The 19,243-nt window shown below is 40.7% G+C and overlaps 1 protein-coding gene across 1 annotated transcript; it reads left to right on the forward strand.

The window, feature by feature from the left end:
- The first annotated feature begins 3,558 nt into the window (after positions 1-3,558).
- On the forward strand, positions 3,559-8,777 carry LOC124113546 (vegetative cell wall protein gp1-like). The gene is made up of 3 exons (XM_046473940.2): positions 3,559-3,778; positions 6,117-7,153; positions 8,373-8,777. The coding sequence occupies exons 1-2, from the start codon at positions 3,574-3,576 to the stop codon at positions 7,151-7,153; spliced, it is 1,242 nt and encodes a 413-aa protein (XP_046329896.2). The 5' UTR covers positions 3,559-3,573; the 3' UTR covers positions 8,373-8,777.
- The last annotated feature ends 10,466 nt before the right edge of the window (positions 8,778-19,243 follow it).

The following is a 19,243-nucleotide window of genomic DNA, read 5'->3' on the forward strand; positions in this document are numbered from 1 at the left end:
GTAATAAAATTAGGCTCCGTGCACATATATGTTGCCATGGCAAAAACACGTTGTACTTCTGAGTTATACTTGTATTATGTACATCTGCGTTTAAATGCAGGTCGTATGCCAAAATAACAATAACTTGTGCCCAAGCGACTGGTGTAGATCCGGGGTAGAATAGGTCTTTATTCTCACATGCTTGCCGTAAGAGGCGACTATGCTTGTGGTAAGAGGCGACTAACGGGATCGGGTGGTCAGGCTCGCTGACTTGATGTATATCATCGTGTCCCAATTGCGTGGATCGATGCTCATGATGTCAAACACTGGACTGTCTGGTCGAGACTCGATTATTTACAGACTGCCGTCATATAGCTTGAATATTGCTGAGTGCGGCGTTAAACAACAAACAAACTACCAAAATTGAGTACAAGCACTTTCGAGTGTTGCGATCTTTGAACATTAAATAACCAATGGAGTCCTGCAGTTTGAAGTCGTTAAACCACATGTTGAACATAATCCAAAAATAATTTCACTTTTATTCTCGGTGGACGGGAATTATGTCTCAAAACTTAAGTATTTTATCTGATATCGAGCTTTTGAACTGGTCTCTTACTTAACTCAGATGTTATTGCACATGTAAGCGACTACAGTCAAAATGGGTGAACATCAGTCGGTCAAACGGGTAAACATCAATCGGATCAAACGGATAAATATCCAACAGTTGGATATTTATCCGTTTGATCCGATTGATGTTTACCTGACAGTTGGATATTTATCCGTTTGATCAGATTGATGTTTACCCGTTTGACCCGACTGATGTTTTTACACATTTTGCTTGTTGGACATTTACCCGTTTGATCCGATTGATGTTTACCCGTTTGACCCGACTGATGTTCACCCATTTTGCCTGTTGGATATAAACCCGTTTGATCAGATTGATGTTTACCCGTTTGACCCGACTGATGTTTACCCATTGTGCCTGTTGGATATTTACCCGTTTGATCCGATTTATGCTCATCCATTTGACCCGACTGATGTTTACCCATTGTGCCTTATGGATATTTACCCGTTTGATCAGATTGATGTTTACCCGTTTGACCCGACTGATGTTTACCCATTGTGCCTGTTGGATATTTACCTGTTTGATCCGATTGATGTTTAGAAACAGTTTTGAAATAACCTGGCATATGAAAGTATACCGAGTTTGTTTTTATGTAATTAATTGTAACTGTTAAATTTGATGTCTCATTTTTGCAACAATTTGTAAAAAGCAAATTGTGACTTGGTAATTTTGTGTAAAAAGAAATGGGTTCAAGAAAGGCTGGGTTAGAGCTACATTTGCAGCCACACGTGTTTGAAATGAAGGGCCAGTGCAGTTAATTTCCCAATTTAAATATCTAATAAAATCAGCTGAGACGTATAATTTCGTCTTCCCCCCGGTTTATCATGTCTCATGATCAGTCATAATAATCTGGGGGCACGGGTGGCCCAGTCGTCTAAGGCGCCGCGATTCGCTGTGCAGAGTTGCGTTCCTTGGGCACGCCAGAAATCTATGATTGTGGGTTCGAATCCCGGTTCGCTCCGATGATGTTTCAAGGTTTGTCAGCACCATACCCGTGCTCGTGGGTTTCAACGAAGTGGTAAACGTCTGAAACCTGCATCACTTCGGGCTTTCCTCCCACATTAAGCTGACACGCCGCGATATAACTCGAATACTGTTAAAAGCGGCGTTAAACCCAACTCACACATTATTATTATTATACAATAAATATCCGTCAAAGAAACCACGTGACGATTGTGTTTGACATCACGATAATTTGTTAATTATGGTATTTGTTTTGACCCCCCCTAATTCTAGGGGGGGGGGGGGGGGGGGGGGGGAACCGTAACCTAAATACCCCCCTTTACATGTTATAATCAAATATACATTATATGTTTGTTGGTCGCGTGTTGCTTTTTTCTTTTGCCATTTTCAATATAAAGTTTTGACCCCCCCTAATTCTAAAGAGCTGAAACGTAACCTAAATACCCCCCTTTACATGTAATAATCAAATATACATTCTATGTTTGTTGGTCGCGTGTTGCTTTTTTCATTTGCCATTTTCAATATAAAGTTTTGACCCCCCCTAATTCTAAAGAGCTGAAACGTAACCTAAATACCCCCCTTTACATGTAATAATCAAATATACATTATATGTTTGTTGGTCGCGTGTTGCTTTTTTCATTTGCCATTTTCAATATCAAGTAGTTTCTTTGTGATATTTTTTTAGAAAAACATGTTTTTGGAAATATTATCCTCATGGAACGTCATAGGACAACACTCTTATACTCAATGTATGATTAGTGGATTCTGGTCCGACTAAGGGACGCAACTCTGCACAGTGAAATGTGGCGCCATCAACGACTTAGCTAGCGGTGCCTCCGCAGGCAAAGTAATAATTTATGACCTCCAGGACATGAATTGTGCATCACACGAATACAGACAACGTGTATAGCTGCAGGTCGCATGTTAATTATTATGTTTTGCTGTGCACAGCCTGGTCATTGTGTAGTGTTACACGCCCGGATATCTGGGTCACTCACACATCTGACACGTGATGTCATATACAGTTGTCACGTGGTATCCTTGACGGACATTTATTGTGTAATAAAAATAACCCTGAACAACATTTTCTGAAAATATTATAATTTAGTGATGACAGATGAATGTTGGACAAGTAATTATGATGACATGAAATGTGGACGCTTGATGAATGAATGGACACGAGGACATTTGGCATACGCCGGCATTTTTCGTAAGTACATTTTAAATACACAATGATCCAAGCTGTTTCAAAACAAGCAACTGTTTTCTCTGAAAGCAAAAGTCATTCAAATTTATGTATATTTCACAACTCATTTTCTTCAAGACGTCCAACATGCCCAGTGGACAATTATTTTTTGGATTGTTTGTTTGTTGTTTAACGCCTCACTCAGCAATATTCCAGCTATATGACAGCGGTCTGTAAATAATCGAGTCTGGACCAGACAATCAAGTGATTGACATCATGAGCATCGATCTACCAATTGGGACACGATGACATGCATCAACCGAGCCTGACCACCCGATCCCGTTAGTCGCCTCTTACCAAAAGCAAAGTTGCCTTTAATGGCAAGCATGGGTTGCCGAAGACCTATTCTACTATTGAGTACAAGTTATTGTTATTTTGGCATACGACCTGCATTTAAACGCAGATGTGCATATTACAAGTAAAATTTTAGAAGGACAACCTGTTTTTGTCAAGGCGACATATATGTGCACGAAGCCCAATTTTATGACAGATTTATTAAGATTTTTTAAGGATAATCATAAACGTGTAAACAAGTTATTTCTGGGATGTGTTTTTTCCATAATTAATTTGTCCAGACAACAAGTCTTGAAAACAACACACGCGTGATGATGCACACGCTCATAAAAAGCCGTCTATTTCGTGACAACATTTCACCGTTCCCCTACCTCACGTCAGTTCACAGGGGTGCATCAAAAACAACCTGAGGTAATGCTTCCCTGCAAACTGATTACTTTATGCATGACGGCTACAGAACCTAAAAATGATCGCGTCACAAGAGGGGCGGAGTGGTATTCATCATTCAAGGGGTAGTGGTGTCGCACTTGACAGGAATGTCTCCACCCTTAACCCGGGTTATATAAGTCTGTCTCCTCCCAAAAAGTATCTTACTGCAGATGCCTTGCCGACGGAGACTGCAAACATGGTTCGACTGAGGGTTGTTGTCATTTTACTGACCATATTTACAGGTAGGTTACCGGAAAGTAGTATATGAGTGTACGTATGTTGGCTTTGATGAGATCATTCGTGACCGACTCGTGCTATTCCGGGACAAACCGAATTGCGAGCCGGTATATGTAAAATGATGTTTTCATGACGACTATTGTTGGATCTATCGGAGTCAGCCAATCCCACTGCCGGTATTGATGCATATAATGTATTTCACTTGCCTGAAAATTATTTTATACGGAAAAATGTTAACTATGTTTGCTGCTTAACATTGGTATGAAATATGACAATTCTAATGAACGTTGTTGATTTAATACAACCGCCATGTTACAAAAGTACGTTAACAGTCCTTTCACTTTTCATCGACTTAAAACAATTTGTACATGGAGTTTTGCTTTTATAATGGACGAGGTGTAAAATATAAGGGAAGGTATTCGTTAATGTTGTTACCATGAACGGTATCGGATATGTTTAAATGGATGACCTTTATCTTATGTTTAATAATATATTTGAGTATGGTAAAATGACTAATATGACGGACAAAAGTTTTTTTTTGGTAGACTCAAAGTGATTTTCACATGCCAGTTTGAAACGTTAATACCAGCTTTTTACATAGTTTTGCACTACGTTTGCACTATATTGAGCCTACGATTTTAATTTGAAATAAAGCTACTTCTCACTTAAGGGATCAGGTGAACATATGGTTGGATTGTTGGTGAGTATGGCATTTAAGAATCAATCAATCATGGTCCTGCCTCGTAACACATGATACAGTTTCTTTATTTCGAAAATGGTATCGACGCTTATTCCACTTCCTCTTTAAATAGCATTGAATTTATGTAATTAAATAATACCCTTTCGATGCCTCTCCTCGTCGAATGTGGAGTTGAAGAACCTTTAAATATTTCCGTTTCAAGTTATGTCATCCATATTTTGTATTTTAGTATCACAGTAACTATTATTACTTTCCATGGCCAATATCACAGTAATTTTCATTACTTTCCATGGCTAATATCACAGTAATTATTTTTACTTTTCCTTGGCCAATAGCACAGTAATTATTATTACTTTTCATGGCCAATATCACAGTAATTATTATTACTTTCCATGGCTAATATCACAGTAATTATTTTTACTTTTCCTTGGCCAATAGCACTGTAATTATTATTACTTTTCATGGCTAATATCACAGTAATTATTATTACTTTTCCTTTGCCAATATCACAGTAATTATTATAATTTCCATGGCCAATATCACAGTAACTATTATTACTTTCCATGGCCAATATCATAGTAATTATTATTACTTTTCCATGGCCAATATCCTAGTAATTATTTTTACTTTTCCTTGGCCAATAGGACAGTAATTATTATTACTTTCCATGGCCAATATCATAGTAATTATTATTACTTTTCCTTTGCCAATATCACAGAAACTATTATTACTTTTCATGGCCAATATCACAGTAACTATTATTACTTTTCATGGCTAATATCATAGTAATTATTTTTACTTTTCCTTTGCCAATATCACAGTAACTATTATTACTTTTCATGGCCAATATCACAGTAACTATTATTACTTTTCATGGCCAATATCACAGTAATTATTATGACTTTTCATGGCTAATATCACAGTAATTATTTTTACTTTTCCTTTGCCAATAGCACAGTAATTATTATTACGTTTCCTTGGCTAATATCATAGTAATTATTATTACTTTTAATGGCCAATATCACAGTAATTATTATTACGTTTCCTTGGCCAATATCATAGTAATTATTATTACCTTTCCTTGGCCAATATCATAGTAATTATTATTACGTTTCCTTGGCAAATATTAGTATATTTTAGTATCACAGTAACTCTTATTACTCTCCGTGGCCAATATCATAGTAATTATTATCATTTTTCATGGCCAATATCACAGTAACTATTATTACTTTTCATGGCTAATGTCACAGGTATAATTATTACTTTTCATAGCCAATGGCACAGTTGGTATTATTGCATTTCAGGGTCAGTGTCACAGTAACTATGTTTTATAATTATTATAACCTTTCATGGCCAATGTCATTCTAATTAGTATTACTTTTCAATTATTGATGCCCTTATATGTCCTTACATTTATCTTTGATAATAGTTGATAATTTCAAGTACTCAAATGCTTTGTAATTTCTGTCATATATGGAACTGAAAATACACTATCAGCTACTACAACAAAACGTGTCATGTAGCTTGAGGTCCAATCATTTGATAACTCTGAAAATATTAATATTGTTTTCAACACTGTAAATAAAGTTGTTGCATCCCAGGGAGCCTGATGGATGAAGCGTCTGTGTCATCTGCCATTTCAGGTGCAGTGAGTCTCCTATCCCCCGGCACGGGAGATGTCCCTCCGCGTCCAGACTACCTCCCCCAACCGGACCCATACCCCCCTCCTAAGCCGCAGAGGGTAGCTCCCCCTCCTCCCCAGGGCGGGTCCCTCCTTCCTGCTCTCGGCGCCCCGAGTAGCTCCCTCCTCCCTCTCGCCCACTCCAACCCTGCCACCCTCCCTCACGGTGCCGCGTCAGTCAATGCCCATCTAGCTCCAGTTATTACCGCTCCATTCAACGCACGCCTATCTGCAGGTATCGGCGCACCCCATCCACGTCAACAACCACCGCACCAGCCTCCTCCAGGGGCACTGGTTCCGTATCTGCTCCCAGGCGGCGCACCCCTCTACACACCAAACCCTGCTGCAGGCTTTCCCCTAAAGGCAAACATTCATTACCTACACCCCGGGGCTGCCCCTCCCAACCCAGTCCTATCTTTAGGTCAACCGTTACAAATACTACCGCCCGGTTCTGCTTCTTTTCTACCCCCCGGGGCAGCACCGTTATTACCCCCTCCAAGCCAATATCAGCCCTACCCTGGACCTCCGTATATCATCCCTCCACAATATTGGCGCGGGTACCCCCAATCAGCTGGATCGCCCTTACAGGGACAAAATACCCCGACAACCCCAAACCAAATACCACCCCTGAAGGGGAACATGGTACTCCCAATCAACTGGCAGCTGCTCAACTCCCCAGCCAATCAGGTCCAAGCACGGCCTACAGCCGCGTACTACCCCACAGGTCCCAACCTTCCCTCTCGTCCTCCTGTCCTCCTGGGTAGACGGAGCAGCTTCAGTGGTCCGCCCTTCTTCTCCCGAATCCCCAGCAGACCCTCGAGGTTCATGGTCCTTCTGGACTTCCTGTGGGGACTCAGAGCAGCGAAGGAGATGGATTGTAAGACCGTCGCAGAGCGACTCAACCTGCCCCGGTACTACCCAATAAGCTGTGATAACAAGTGCCTGCCTTCCACCTTCTGTAGAAACGTCGGCCCGATTGGGTTCTGCTGCCCTCTCTAGGTCAGTGTTTGTATGGATGACCCACGTGGGGGTTCCAGGTTAGAATAGGGCCCCAGCAATACTGGCTGGTTGAAAGAGCCGACCAAATGAATCTGTGACTTGGTTGAAGGCGTGTCATCGTACCCTGACGGTGTGGATCTCTGTTCAAAATATTAATCTCAGGATTGTCTGCTCTGGATTCTATGTAATACTAACAAGTATATAGCTGAGTAAGTAGTAATTAAGTAGTAACGACGAGACATACAAGTTGTTTTCGTCCTCATTGGTCTAAAGACGCGGCCGACACTCACTGGGCAGATTTAGAGTTGCGGCAATAAATGCCATTATCATGAGCATCGCCATAGGCAATTGGGATACGAGACCGCCTCCGTGGATCCCCGTCTGCGTCATACCAAGAGACGTTAAACGATGGTACTTGTTGTTACCCTGTCTGTCGGCATTAAGGGGCTAAAACAAGGACCAGTCGGCTCGAAATCAGTATACTGTGTCTGAGTAGGGTATTCATGTTAAACTGCGGCATGGTATCACAGTAAGCTAGCACTAGCACAAGTCGGTATCAGTCCGGACTTGTACAAGCAGCCACACGCACTTGCATGCACGTCACTATATTAGTGCAATAATCTTGGACGCGACGTTAAAGCCCATTTCACGTCACCTCACTTTGGGATACGATGACCTGCATGAACCAAGTCAGCGAGTCTGGCCACCGTCAGTCGCCTCTTACAACAATCAGGGACCGTTGGAAACCTTTTCCAACCCGGATCTTCACGGGTATATATACATACTAGAAGAATATAGGAACTAGTATAGAAACTTTCGTTTAAGTAAAAAGTCTGTTTCATAATGGACGGCATCTGTGGTCTAGTTAACAGAGCATCTGCCCAGAGAGCGGACAATACTGTGATTCCATTCCCGGCCACATCAAACCTCCAATTCCTTGCGCTCCGCATTAAGAGGATGAAACAAGGACTGGTCGACATGGGTCGTTTAGGGAAGAGGGAATTAACTACAGTCCTTCTCTGCCTGTACGTTACAAGCTTGTATTAATTACTTAAACAGCAATGGAACTAATCTTGTCATTTTGTGTCATGTATTAGTGTCACGTGATGTATTTAGATCTGAAAGCCATTATGTATCAGTCGATGACACCCTTTTTTGTTGACTGTATGCATACACGATTGGCTCTTTCTGAAAAGATTGCGTTTCGTCTTGTTCACAGATACAGATCAGTTGATCCGGATAAATGGGATAGCGGAGAGGTTCAAGGTTTTCTCTGCTGAGCTGTAGACGTCTGATTGGAAATTGAACTGAACTTCACGTCTTCACGTTGTGTTCACTGCCTTACTGATCACGTTCACCGACATCGAACACGGATCGATTCCACTCAATACTCATCGAACGCCCGACTTGTTCTGTGGACAAGTCCACCTGAAGCGTTGACTGAAGCGTTTACAAACATACGCTACTGTAAACAGACACTCTACTGTAAACAGACACCCTTCTGTAAACAGACACGCATGAACGTACTGAGAAAGGTGTGTTTGTCATGTATGTCCACAGCGTATGCACATTACACAGGACACAAACACAAAGAATACGAATAAAAAAACTGATATACATCCAATATTATGATACTCATCTGTGTGTCAAAAAAATAGTATGTGATACCAATCTTTCTTGCATCTCTATATTAAAGAATTGACCTTCACTTTGTGAGTTCATTGGAGTATAAACCTTCATAGAGTGAGGGCCAAACTGTATGAACGTCGGACCTTGGCCCTAACACTATGAAGGTTCGAGACCTGTGAAGATCCGGGGTAGAATAGGTCTTCAGCAACTCATGCTTGCCGTAAAAGGCGACTATGCTTGTCGTAAGAGGCAACCAACGGGATCGGGTGGTCAGGCTCGCTGACTTTGTTGATACATGTCATCGTATCCTAATTGTATGGCTCGATGCTCATGATGTCAATCAGTAGATTGTTTGGTTCCGACTCAATTATTTACAGACCGCCGTCCTATAGCTGGAATGTTGCTAAGTGCGGCGTTAAACAACAAACACACAAACACTACTATGAAGGTTCATACTCCAATAAACTCACACAAAGTGAAAGTCAATTCTTATGTTTTTTTTATAACACTAACTATTGTTTAACTCAAGTGGTGTAGATCAATATGTATACAAATTATAGTTGGTACGTGTGACCCCATGTTTATACTGACAGCCATACAACAACCATCTGTACCGCGGAATAAAATAGTTCCTCAAAACGAGAGGTGACATGAGCGTATGTATGCTCAACATGCTCTACGGGAAAAACTTTTGTAGTTTCTTCACATCAAATGTATTCAAATAATATCCTCATTAAATAAGAATGGTCTGTTAAGAACTACCTCAGTAAGTGAGTCAGTCACAACGACGGCGCGTCATAACAAAGGATGTGACGTCATAATGGCCGACACGACAAACGTAACGGGAGAGATTTCCGACGTTGTTCATGAACCTGTGACTGTAATTAGCGTTATTCATCACTGATGGCCGATCATTGAAAGATGATTGTAAAGATGTGTCCAATAGATACTAAGGTAAATGCATATATTGCTGTAGACTGTCACTGTAGATCAAGACACGGATCCAGTCGATACTACGATAGTTTGGATGTGCATTTCTTCGTTTTGTTCTCTCTGAGTTCAAGATTAAAGGACCTAAATGATCAGAAAGAACGCCTCTGTATTTATTCGTGCCAGTGGCGATTTGAGAGAGTCTGTCCCACTCCTCTGCAAACAGATTAAACAAAGGGTGTCAGTATGTCCCGATAGTACTGTCCAGTGACACTTCCTTGCACAATATGATGTGGGGTTCGCTCAGTCTTAGTGATGACCGTAGCCAATCCACCGACAAATCTGTCATGAAGTCTCAAGTTGACGTTGACTTGACGTTCATTTTGACGTCACCAGACACGACCAGAACCACTCCTATCAAGTTTGGACTCGATTTCGAAGAGCCTGGTTTCAGATGAATCGATCTTGTACTCTTGTCGTTGACCTGAGACGCCCTGAACAGGGTCAGTCATCAACATGGTGGGTCGATATTGACGGCGGTCCGAAAGTAATCGAGTCTGGACCAGACAATCCAGTGATTGACATCATGAGCATCGATCCACGCAATTGGGACACAATGACATGCATCAACCAAGTCAGCGAGCCTGACCACCCGATCCCGTTAGTCGCCTCTTACGACAAGTATGGTCGCCTTTTGAAGTAAATCAAAACTGTAAAATATTTCTTGACCCCCTACTTTTTTGAAGAGTATAATATTTCGCGAGGACGGAGAGTAGTGCTCAAGGTATTACGCCTCACTCAATTATACCTCTGCCGAATCACATTTCCCTTTAATTGGTGCCAATAGTTGATGGCATGATGAAGTTCCGTGCAGGCACATTGTGGCCAACTGATCATCAGTTTAGTCAGCTTCCAGTCGGGACTGGTAATTCCCTGGCGCTGAAATTTTATACTTACTTGAACTGGGTCGATGTTTCTGCCATAAAATCAGAAACATTGATCTATGTTTCGACGAAAGGTCGAGACTGGTTATTTGCTGGCGTTGAAGGTATATCTTCAACAAAAACACTTGGGACGTACACGTATTTGTTCGCAATCCCCGCCGACGAAAAGGGGCAAAATTCGTTTCAGACTGTGTGCTTGTCATAAAGCTGAAACACATTTTTTTAAATCTTTTTTAAAAAATTGCAATTTTCACAAACAAGGAAATGGATAAAAAAAAAAATCGATTACCGTTGAAACAATTTCATTCAAGTATGATATAAACAAGAATAACAAAGAAGAACAGTTTGCGTACTAAGGTCCATTGTAAAAAGAAATATACATTTCAAGTAAATAAATCATACATAAAAGTAAATATTATAAGAACAATATCTCGAACCAGTACCGAAAAATTTATGAATTCATTAAAAGGGAATAATGTCACTTACTGAATAAAATGAAGAAAAAATTGAAAGCTTTAGCGCCATAAACAGTACCGTATAACACTCGGTAATGACAGAAAAGGTACAGGCAATCGACGTGATGATTGTGTGAATATGCAGGGAATATCCAGCTGTGCATAAAATGGACTTGACCGACAATGCCGAGGTCGGATTCTATTGAGTCATCATTAATAAGATACGGGTAAATATTTTTACCTCTGGACAGACGTTCTATCAACTAGACCACGGAGGCGGTCTTCGGACAGACGTTGTATCCACTAGACCACGGAGACGGTCTCCGGACAGACGTTCTATCTACTTAGCCACGGATGCGGTATCCGGACAGACGTTGTATCCACTAGACCACGGAGACGGTCTTCGGATAGACGTTGTATCCACTAGACCACGGAGGCGGTATTCGGACAGACGTTGTATCCACTAGACCACGGAACGGTCTCCTGACAGACGTTGTATCCACTAAGCCACGGAGACGGTCTCCGGACAGACGTTGTATCAACGAGACCAAGAAGGCGGTATCCGGACAGACGTTGTATCCACTAGACTACTGAGGCGGTCTCAGGACAAACATTGTTTTTACCCACTAGACCATTGAGTCGGTCTCAGAACAGACGTTGTATCCACTAGACCACGGAGGCGGTGGAATATCTGTAAGCTAGTGGATGAATGTTTAACACCGCAGTCAGTAATATCACAGGAATATCATATCTGCCTGGACATCTTCAGGTCAGGCCCAGGAAACCAGTGGTTGATAACATGATCAACGATCTATCTGGGCACACAATGATCCGCAAAGTATTATGATGCAATTTCAATGTGGTGATACTGCCTAGGTCTTATCGCTTGATTTCACCGAAACGACATATCCTGTAGAAGCCATTTTGGGATGAAAAATGTTTGTTTGTTGTTAAACGCCTCACTCAGCAATATTACAGCTATAGGACGGCGGTATGTAAATAATCGAGTATGGGCAAGACAATCCAGTGATTGACATCATGAACATCGATCCACGCAATTGGGATACGATGACATGCATCAACCAAGTCAGCGAGCCTGACCACCCGATCCTGTTAGTTCCCTCTTGCGACAAGCATGAGTTGCAAAAGATCTATTCTACCCCGGATCTTCTTGGGTCGGGATGATAAATGAATATATTACAACATCTATTACAAGATTGCTACACACAGTGATGAATGATGGACATTATGTGTGGTCTCCCGTTGTGTCATACAGACTAATCACTCGGAAATGTAACATGTCATGTGTAGGTTACATAGATTACAGACATGAACGTGTGGAGGACTCAGTCTTCTATGCCAGCTGGAGAAGTGGGTCACTCCTTTCGGTCATGACGGACAGTCCAGTCTACATAACGCACACATCACCACATACACCCGGTGTAATTAGTGTGGGGTGTCAAACATGAACACATGCCAACAAGCGTCAAGAGGTCTGAGTATGTTGACAATGTGATTAACAGTTGCATAACACGGTGTTTCTGAAAAATAAAAAATGGACAGCGACTATTTAAAACAATGAAAAATGCAAGATTGAAGGTGATTGAAGAAACTACCAAAAGAAACGTCTGAACACAACACCAGTTGTTCAACCATGCCCGTACAATACATAACAAGTAATAGTCAATGTAGGTTTAAAATGGATCATTCCAGATGCAAATGAACTGCACTTTTAGAAATTGAAAATGCGAGTTTTATCTCTTTTTAACCTCAGTGATAAGGCTGAATATATATCAGTTAAGCAGATGATAGTTATTCAAATTCTTCAGAGACGATGTCGTCGACGTTCAACACACGGCACCCGTGATTCCAACGTGTGAAAACGGTTTTAAGATCCTGTTACAGAGTCCATCTTACCGTCACTTGATCTCAACAATAATTTTCATAAATTGTCTTCCTCTTTCCTTTCCAGTTCTTCCTCCGTGAACCCCCGCAGTACAACCACGTGGAGAGCCGTGCTAAACATGGCCTGGGATAGTTTCAAGTGACAAAACTTGTCAACGGCATCACTTCCGACATTGGGTTCCTAACTGAGTTTAATTTACGGGCATGTGACCTCTTGACCTCAATACAACTTTGCAGTTGTCATTTGTAGTTATAATGTATATCAATTACTATAATTGATAATTGTACACGATAACATATCTCGATAACGAGGCTATAATATCATAAGTAGAGCGATGGGTTATTATCCAAGAACGACAACTGCTGCAGGCTTACACGTCATTTAGCAATGCTTTTCACAATCACCTTCGCACACGCACAGTTTCTCCTCAATCAAGTTCGACTCGTATGGCGATCCCATCGTATCCAAGAACGATAACTCTCATAGATTCTCGTCGTGGGAGCCTTGCTCCAGCACCGTATACACGGCCTCCTGAAACTGGTCGAGCTGTATGTAGTCCGCCACCTTCTCAAGCAGGTATTCCACGTGCTGCACGAGCTCCTTGGAGCGGGGTCGGTCTTGAGACTGTGATTCCCAGCACTTGCACTTCAACCAGTACCTGGGGAACAAGCATCGCATGAATAGACATGGTTGGCTCAGTCTATTTGAGTTTCAGGGGTGATGGGTATTGATCAGCACTGATACTGCAAAAGAGGCCACCATCACGCATCTCAGTTGTGTTCCGTGTCAATGGACGAACGTGCATTATAATTTCAGCCTCATCTCCCAAGGGGAACACAACCTACACTTCAGGCGTATTCATTTTCATATTCATGTTTAAGGAGCCAAGGTAGTGAGTGACTGATGTCATATCCCGCAATGCAGTTGCCCCAGAAAACATAGGCCACAATTAATTTCGACGAAGTATAATGATATCTTATCCTTTAAAAAAAGGGTTGATATCCATAACATATTTCGTTTGGTCAGGTTCGCCGGCTTTGTTGAGGCATGTCATCGTATCCCAATTGCGTGGGTCGATGCTCATGATGTCAATCACTGGATTGTCTGGTGCAGACTCAACTATTTACAGACCGCCGTCATATATATGGAATATTGCAACAACAGCGTCAATAACCCTTCGCAGTGTCATCGTGGAGTAGGGACTGACTTTGGGGAGAGAGACATCAGTGAGTGAGCGAGACATTTTTGCCAAGGATATTATTTTCACAACCAGTATCTTAATAACATTGGTATAATTTCCTGTATGAATAATAGTTTCTCCGGAAACATTTTGACCCTGGAAACATTAATCGTAACAAAATAACCGTGCGTGAGTGCGTGCGTGCGTGCGTGCGTGCGTGCGTGCGTGCGTGCGTGAGTGTGTGAGTAAGTGCTTTTAGCAACATAAATCATATCACAATAACACACTACCGAACACAACATCAAGTTACACTTTTGATAACCAATAAGGTTGAGGTCAAGAGGGGTTTGACCATGCGTTCAAGAGTATGTCATGTTGAACAAAACAATATTTTCAGACATATTGCTTGACTTTGAAAAGAAGAAGCTACGCGTGGAAAAGCAGAAACTATCAGATATAATTTCGTTTCAAGCAGGACACTCTGATCTCCGTCTGTCACAGTTATTCTTTTATTCAAAATAAGATTTTCCAAATGAACACACTCTGTAAATATGTCGTATATGTTATTTATGCATGGAACTCCTGCAACTGTAAGACAATTTGTAATTTGTAATTTGTATGTGTCTTTATAAATTTTGTACAGACATTTATTATTTTTCATACAAACTATGTCTTCTGTCAGGAGATGGAACAGACTATACTACAACCCCCCGTTGTTCAGCCAATTAACACCTGCGTGACAGCTGAATGCATTTGAGCTAAAACAAATGAGATTTTGAGCTAGCTTGGAACTAACCCATGGTTTATTCTCCCTCCAGTGTTTTATTATATGATAAACAACTCCCATTCGTCGCATATTTCTTAGGTGATGTGAGATGAAATTGAGTTTTACGTCGCCTCCAAGATGATTGCACTTTATATATATAGCAACGCTCATGCAACATTTGCGTGTGTGGCTGCTTGTACTCGTCCGAACTGATGCCGATTTATAGTGCTAGCATACTGAGATACAATGCCGTAGTTTAACATGAATACTCTGACACAGTATACTGACTCCGACCTGACCGGTCCCTGTTTTAGCCCCTTAGTGCCGAGCTCCAGACAGGGTAACAACAAGCACCAACTTCAATGTCTTTTGGTATGACGCGGCCGGGCATCGAACCCCGGACCTTCCGTTCTTCGAAGTTAGATTTTCCAAATGAACATACTGTCTAAATATTTCGTATATGTTATTTATGCATAGAACTGCAATTGTAAGACAATACATGGTTCGTTATTTACAAGTGTGTTTGTACGACTTGTTATTGTGTCAATAGTCACATGAAATATTCACAGAAATAGAAACTGACTTTTTATTTTGTTTCTGTTTTCATTTATCAGTGGTAACGAAAATATTATAATCATAATTTAGAGCAACAGATTTTGATAACAGCAGCTTGAGACCGAACATGAGGCTCCACATAAACGTGTGTGATAGCATTGGCCTATTCTTAGCTTTGGCAGATGAAGACATACTATTACATCTACTTATGATGGACCATTAATGATGTTTTAGACGTGGCACCACTATCAATTGTCAAAATCATTAATGCTATAAACCAGGAGTGTACCCTGGGAGTTAAAATGATGTGTGTCAATATATGTTTGTATAACACGGATTCTTTTATACTTGATCTTTAGACCCGTGAAGATCCGGGGTAGAATAGGTCTTCATCAACCCATGCTTGCCGTAAAAGGTGACTATGCTTGTCGTAAGAGGAAACTAACGGGATTGGGTGGTCAGGCTCGCTGACTTGGTTGATGCATGTCATCGTGTCCAAATTGCATTGATCGATGCTCATGATGTCAATCATTTGGTCCATACTCGTTTATTTACAGACCGCCGTCATATAGCTGGAATATTGCAGTGTCCGGCGTTAAACAACATACGAACAAAACTTGATCTGTAGTTTCTAAATGAAGAAGGCATTGTTTACTTGTGTGCAGGGGGTTATTATTTTTGGGGGGTTTGGAACATAGCCCGAGTGATCGCTTATTTATCCTGATTCTGTGGGTCATAATATTGGTATGAGTGTGCCATCCATACAAGCAAGCACTTGAGTGAATCTACCAACATCACTATACGAATCTTTGGGGTACTGAATGGAACCGAATGATCACCTGCACTCGCCTTTGATCACTGCACGGCAAAGTTGCAACAGCTCAATATCGTACATTTCAGAAGCTGCTATTCTGAACGAAGCAATACGTTACATAAAGCTGTGTTACAATAATAATGACATAATAATATATGTACATTCATATCCCACTGACCTCTAGCCTTGGGTGTAGCTAACCTGATTTGGTCTCACTTCGAGACTTGAAAAATGTCTCAAGCTTTATGTTATAGTTACTGATTCCACAATAACCCCTTCCAATGATATAAAGATACACGGAACATTGACAAATTTCCCAATGAAAATGTTTTCTTTTCAGCAAATTGAGTTCAGATCCCGAACGAGTCCTCGGTTGGCGGTGCGTGCTGATCCCAAATTGAAACGCAGAAATTGGAACGTATAGAACAACATTGTCAAATCATTAAAAAAACACACACAAGATCAATGAACAATACACATATAATACTGAATAGACAGGATTAGTGTTACAATCACAAAAGGCAACACTATGGCTCAAATATGTGCCAACAGCGATAAATACGTAATTTCAAGTATTTGTCACAGTTTTGTGAATTGCGTTAACATAAAAATAAACATATTATACTGACGTCTGAGATCAATAGGATAAAAATTACCAAGCCAATTTACAGCCTGGCTCTTCTCACTTGATGAAACTTGGCCAAACTGATCATCAAGGTTGAAATTAAAGTGTCAAATATTCTTAAAGTAAGACACAACACTAGTCTCTGAGAAAATGGCATCACAAGTCAGTATCTCGTGTGTCGAAACGGCATATTCGCGCCAATTATACCAGACTTGAGTATGACTCACTGCAGCATCGACAACAATACTGTTCAGCTGTGCATGCGCATGCTATCAACCACTGAGATGTCGGCTAACTTTAGGAACCTTCTTAACTCTTGTGGCCATGGAAACATATGGTTAAATCAGCGTAATGGCATACAACCAAACCACATTAATTGTTTTCTGTAAACCTTGAAGGACATGTACATTCAGAACTGGCATGCGTTTCTGTCATTGTCTAGTTAATTAACGTGTTATTCCTTGTTTATGGAGCGTTTTGTTACTGAAAAATATTTATTAAATGTAAACGTTAGTAAATTCAGAGTACAACGTACAAGATTGCGTTGTAGCTCGCATGAATTATTTATTGAGACTTGCAGATATACAGGTATTCCATGTGACAGATGAATTTGTCAGTGTTGCAACTTAAAAAAAGTAGAAGACGAATACAATTTTGTTTTATTTTGCCTATATATTCGGAGCAACGATTTCAGTGTATTAATAAGTTAAGCAATTTCCTATTAAACTTTAGCTTACTCATGTCAACAGAAAATGATATACTTATTAATGTATCTATATCACGCTATGAATTTTTGAAAATTGGTTTATAACAGTTTGTTTGTAATGCAAGACATTCATTACTGGACATTTTGTACCATATATTTATACTTCAGGCTTGTGGCCTTTAAGTATGTGAAATAAATATTGATTGTCGGCTCCAGACTCGAGCACTTACATGTGCTGTGTACAGCTGTGAATCAAGGACATGAGAGAATATTGAATAAATGTGTGTATCATACATATTTTTACAAATCATATTTCATGAGTATCCCCTGAAACATACATGTATCAATTTTTTTTTTATATTCATGCAATAATTTCTGTGTGCCTCATTATCGTGAGTAGAAACTCCTTAATTTAATGTTTTGTGTCAGTAAATAACAGAGCAACAAAAATACAGATCATTCATCTTAACACGTCGTCCTCGCAGTGGACATTAAGAGCCCATGAAATTCAAATTTTGACAGCTTGACAGATTACATTAATGCATAGAGCCGTTGCATTCAAGGCTACATGAAAGGTGGTGACACATCAGGCAGACAGGTGACCTAGCTGCGCCGTCTCAACTATTTTGTATGTGCATCGTGTACTGTGAGATGAAAGATCTGCTTATCAATGTTTATTAAGCGTCGAACATTACATTTACACATATAAATAACTTTACCTGAATTAACATAACGTCTTGTGATCCAGCTGACCGCTGCTTTCTGGTTTGCTCACAATTCGATTTATTTAACGAACGGGTGGTCAAGACGTCTAAGGTGCGCAAATTGTTTGTAAAACTTTGTCCCTGGGGCCATCGTGGTTACGAATCGAGGGTCCACGGGTGGCCCAGTCGTCTAATGTTCCTAGGTTTGTCAGCACCATACCCGTGCTCGTGGGTTGCACCGAAGTGGAAAACGTCTGAGACTGCATCACTTCGGGCTTTCCTCCCACATTAACCTGACACGCCGTGATATAACTGTAATACTGTTAAAAAGGGCGTTACACCCAACTCACTCACTCACTCAAGCACAGTTCACATAACATGGCATAATAGGTGTCATTGAACGCAGTGTCGTGGTCATTGTACTTGCTAAAACCTACTGACTTGTTCTCGAAAAGATCGAACCGGAAGAATATAATTTGAAGATATTTTATATGGGTATATACAGTTGTATCGACGCATTATTTTCTTGCGTCGAAGTTTGACATAAGGACAATCTGAAAGCTTCAGAACTGTGTGCTAAAACTGAACAAAAGGAGTAGAATACTGTAAAAGTGTAAGGATTGATTTTAGCACAAAGGGAGTGATCTGAGCGTTAAGTGCAAAATCCAATAAACGATTAGTAGCAACAAGTATGCTCTATACCTTAACAGCCTTGTTTGGGCGGTCGGGTAGCCTAGTGGTTAAAACGTTCGCTCGTCATAACGAAAATACGGGTTCAATTCCCAACATGGGTACAATGTGTGAAGCCCATTTCTGGTGTCCCCCGCCGTGATATCGCTGGAATATTGCTAAAAGCAGCATAAAACTTTACTCACT

Source organism: Haliotis rufescens, unplaced genomic scaffold (assembly GCF_023055435.1).
Source record: "Haliotis rufescens isolate VD_foot unplaced genomic scaffold, xgHalRufe1.0.p SCAF_24, whole genome shotgun sequence".
In the NCBI taxonomy this organism is placed as follows: domain Eukaryota; kingdom Metazoa; phylum Mollusca; class Gastropoda; order Lepetellida; family Haliotidae; genus Haliotis; species Haliotis rufescens.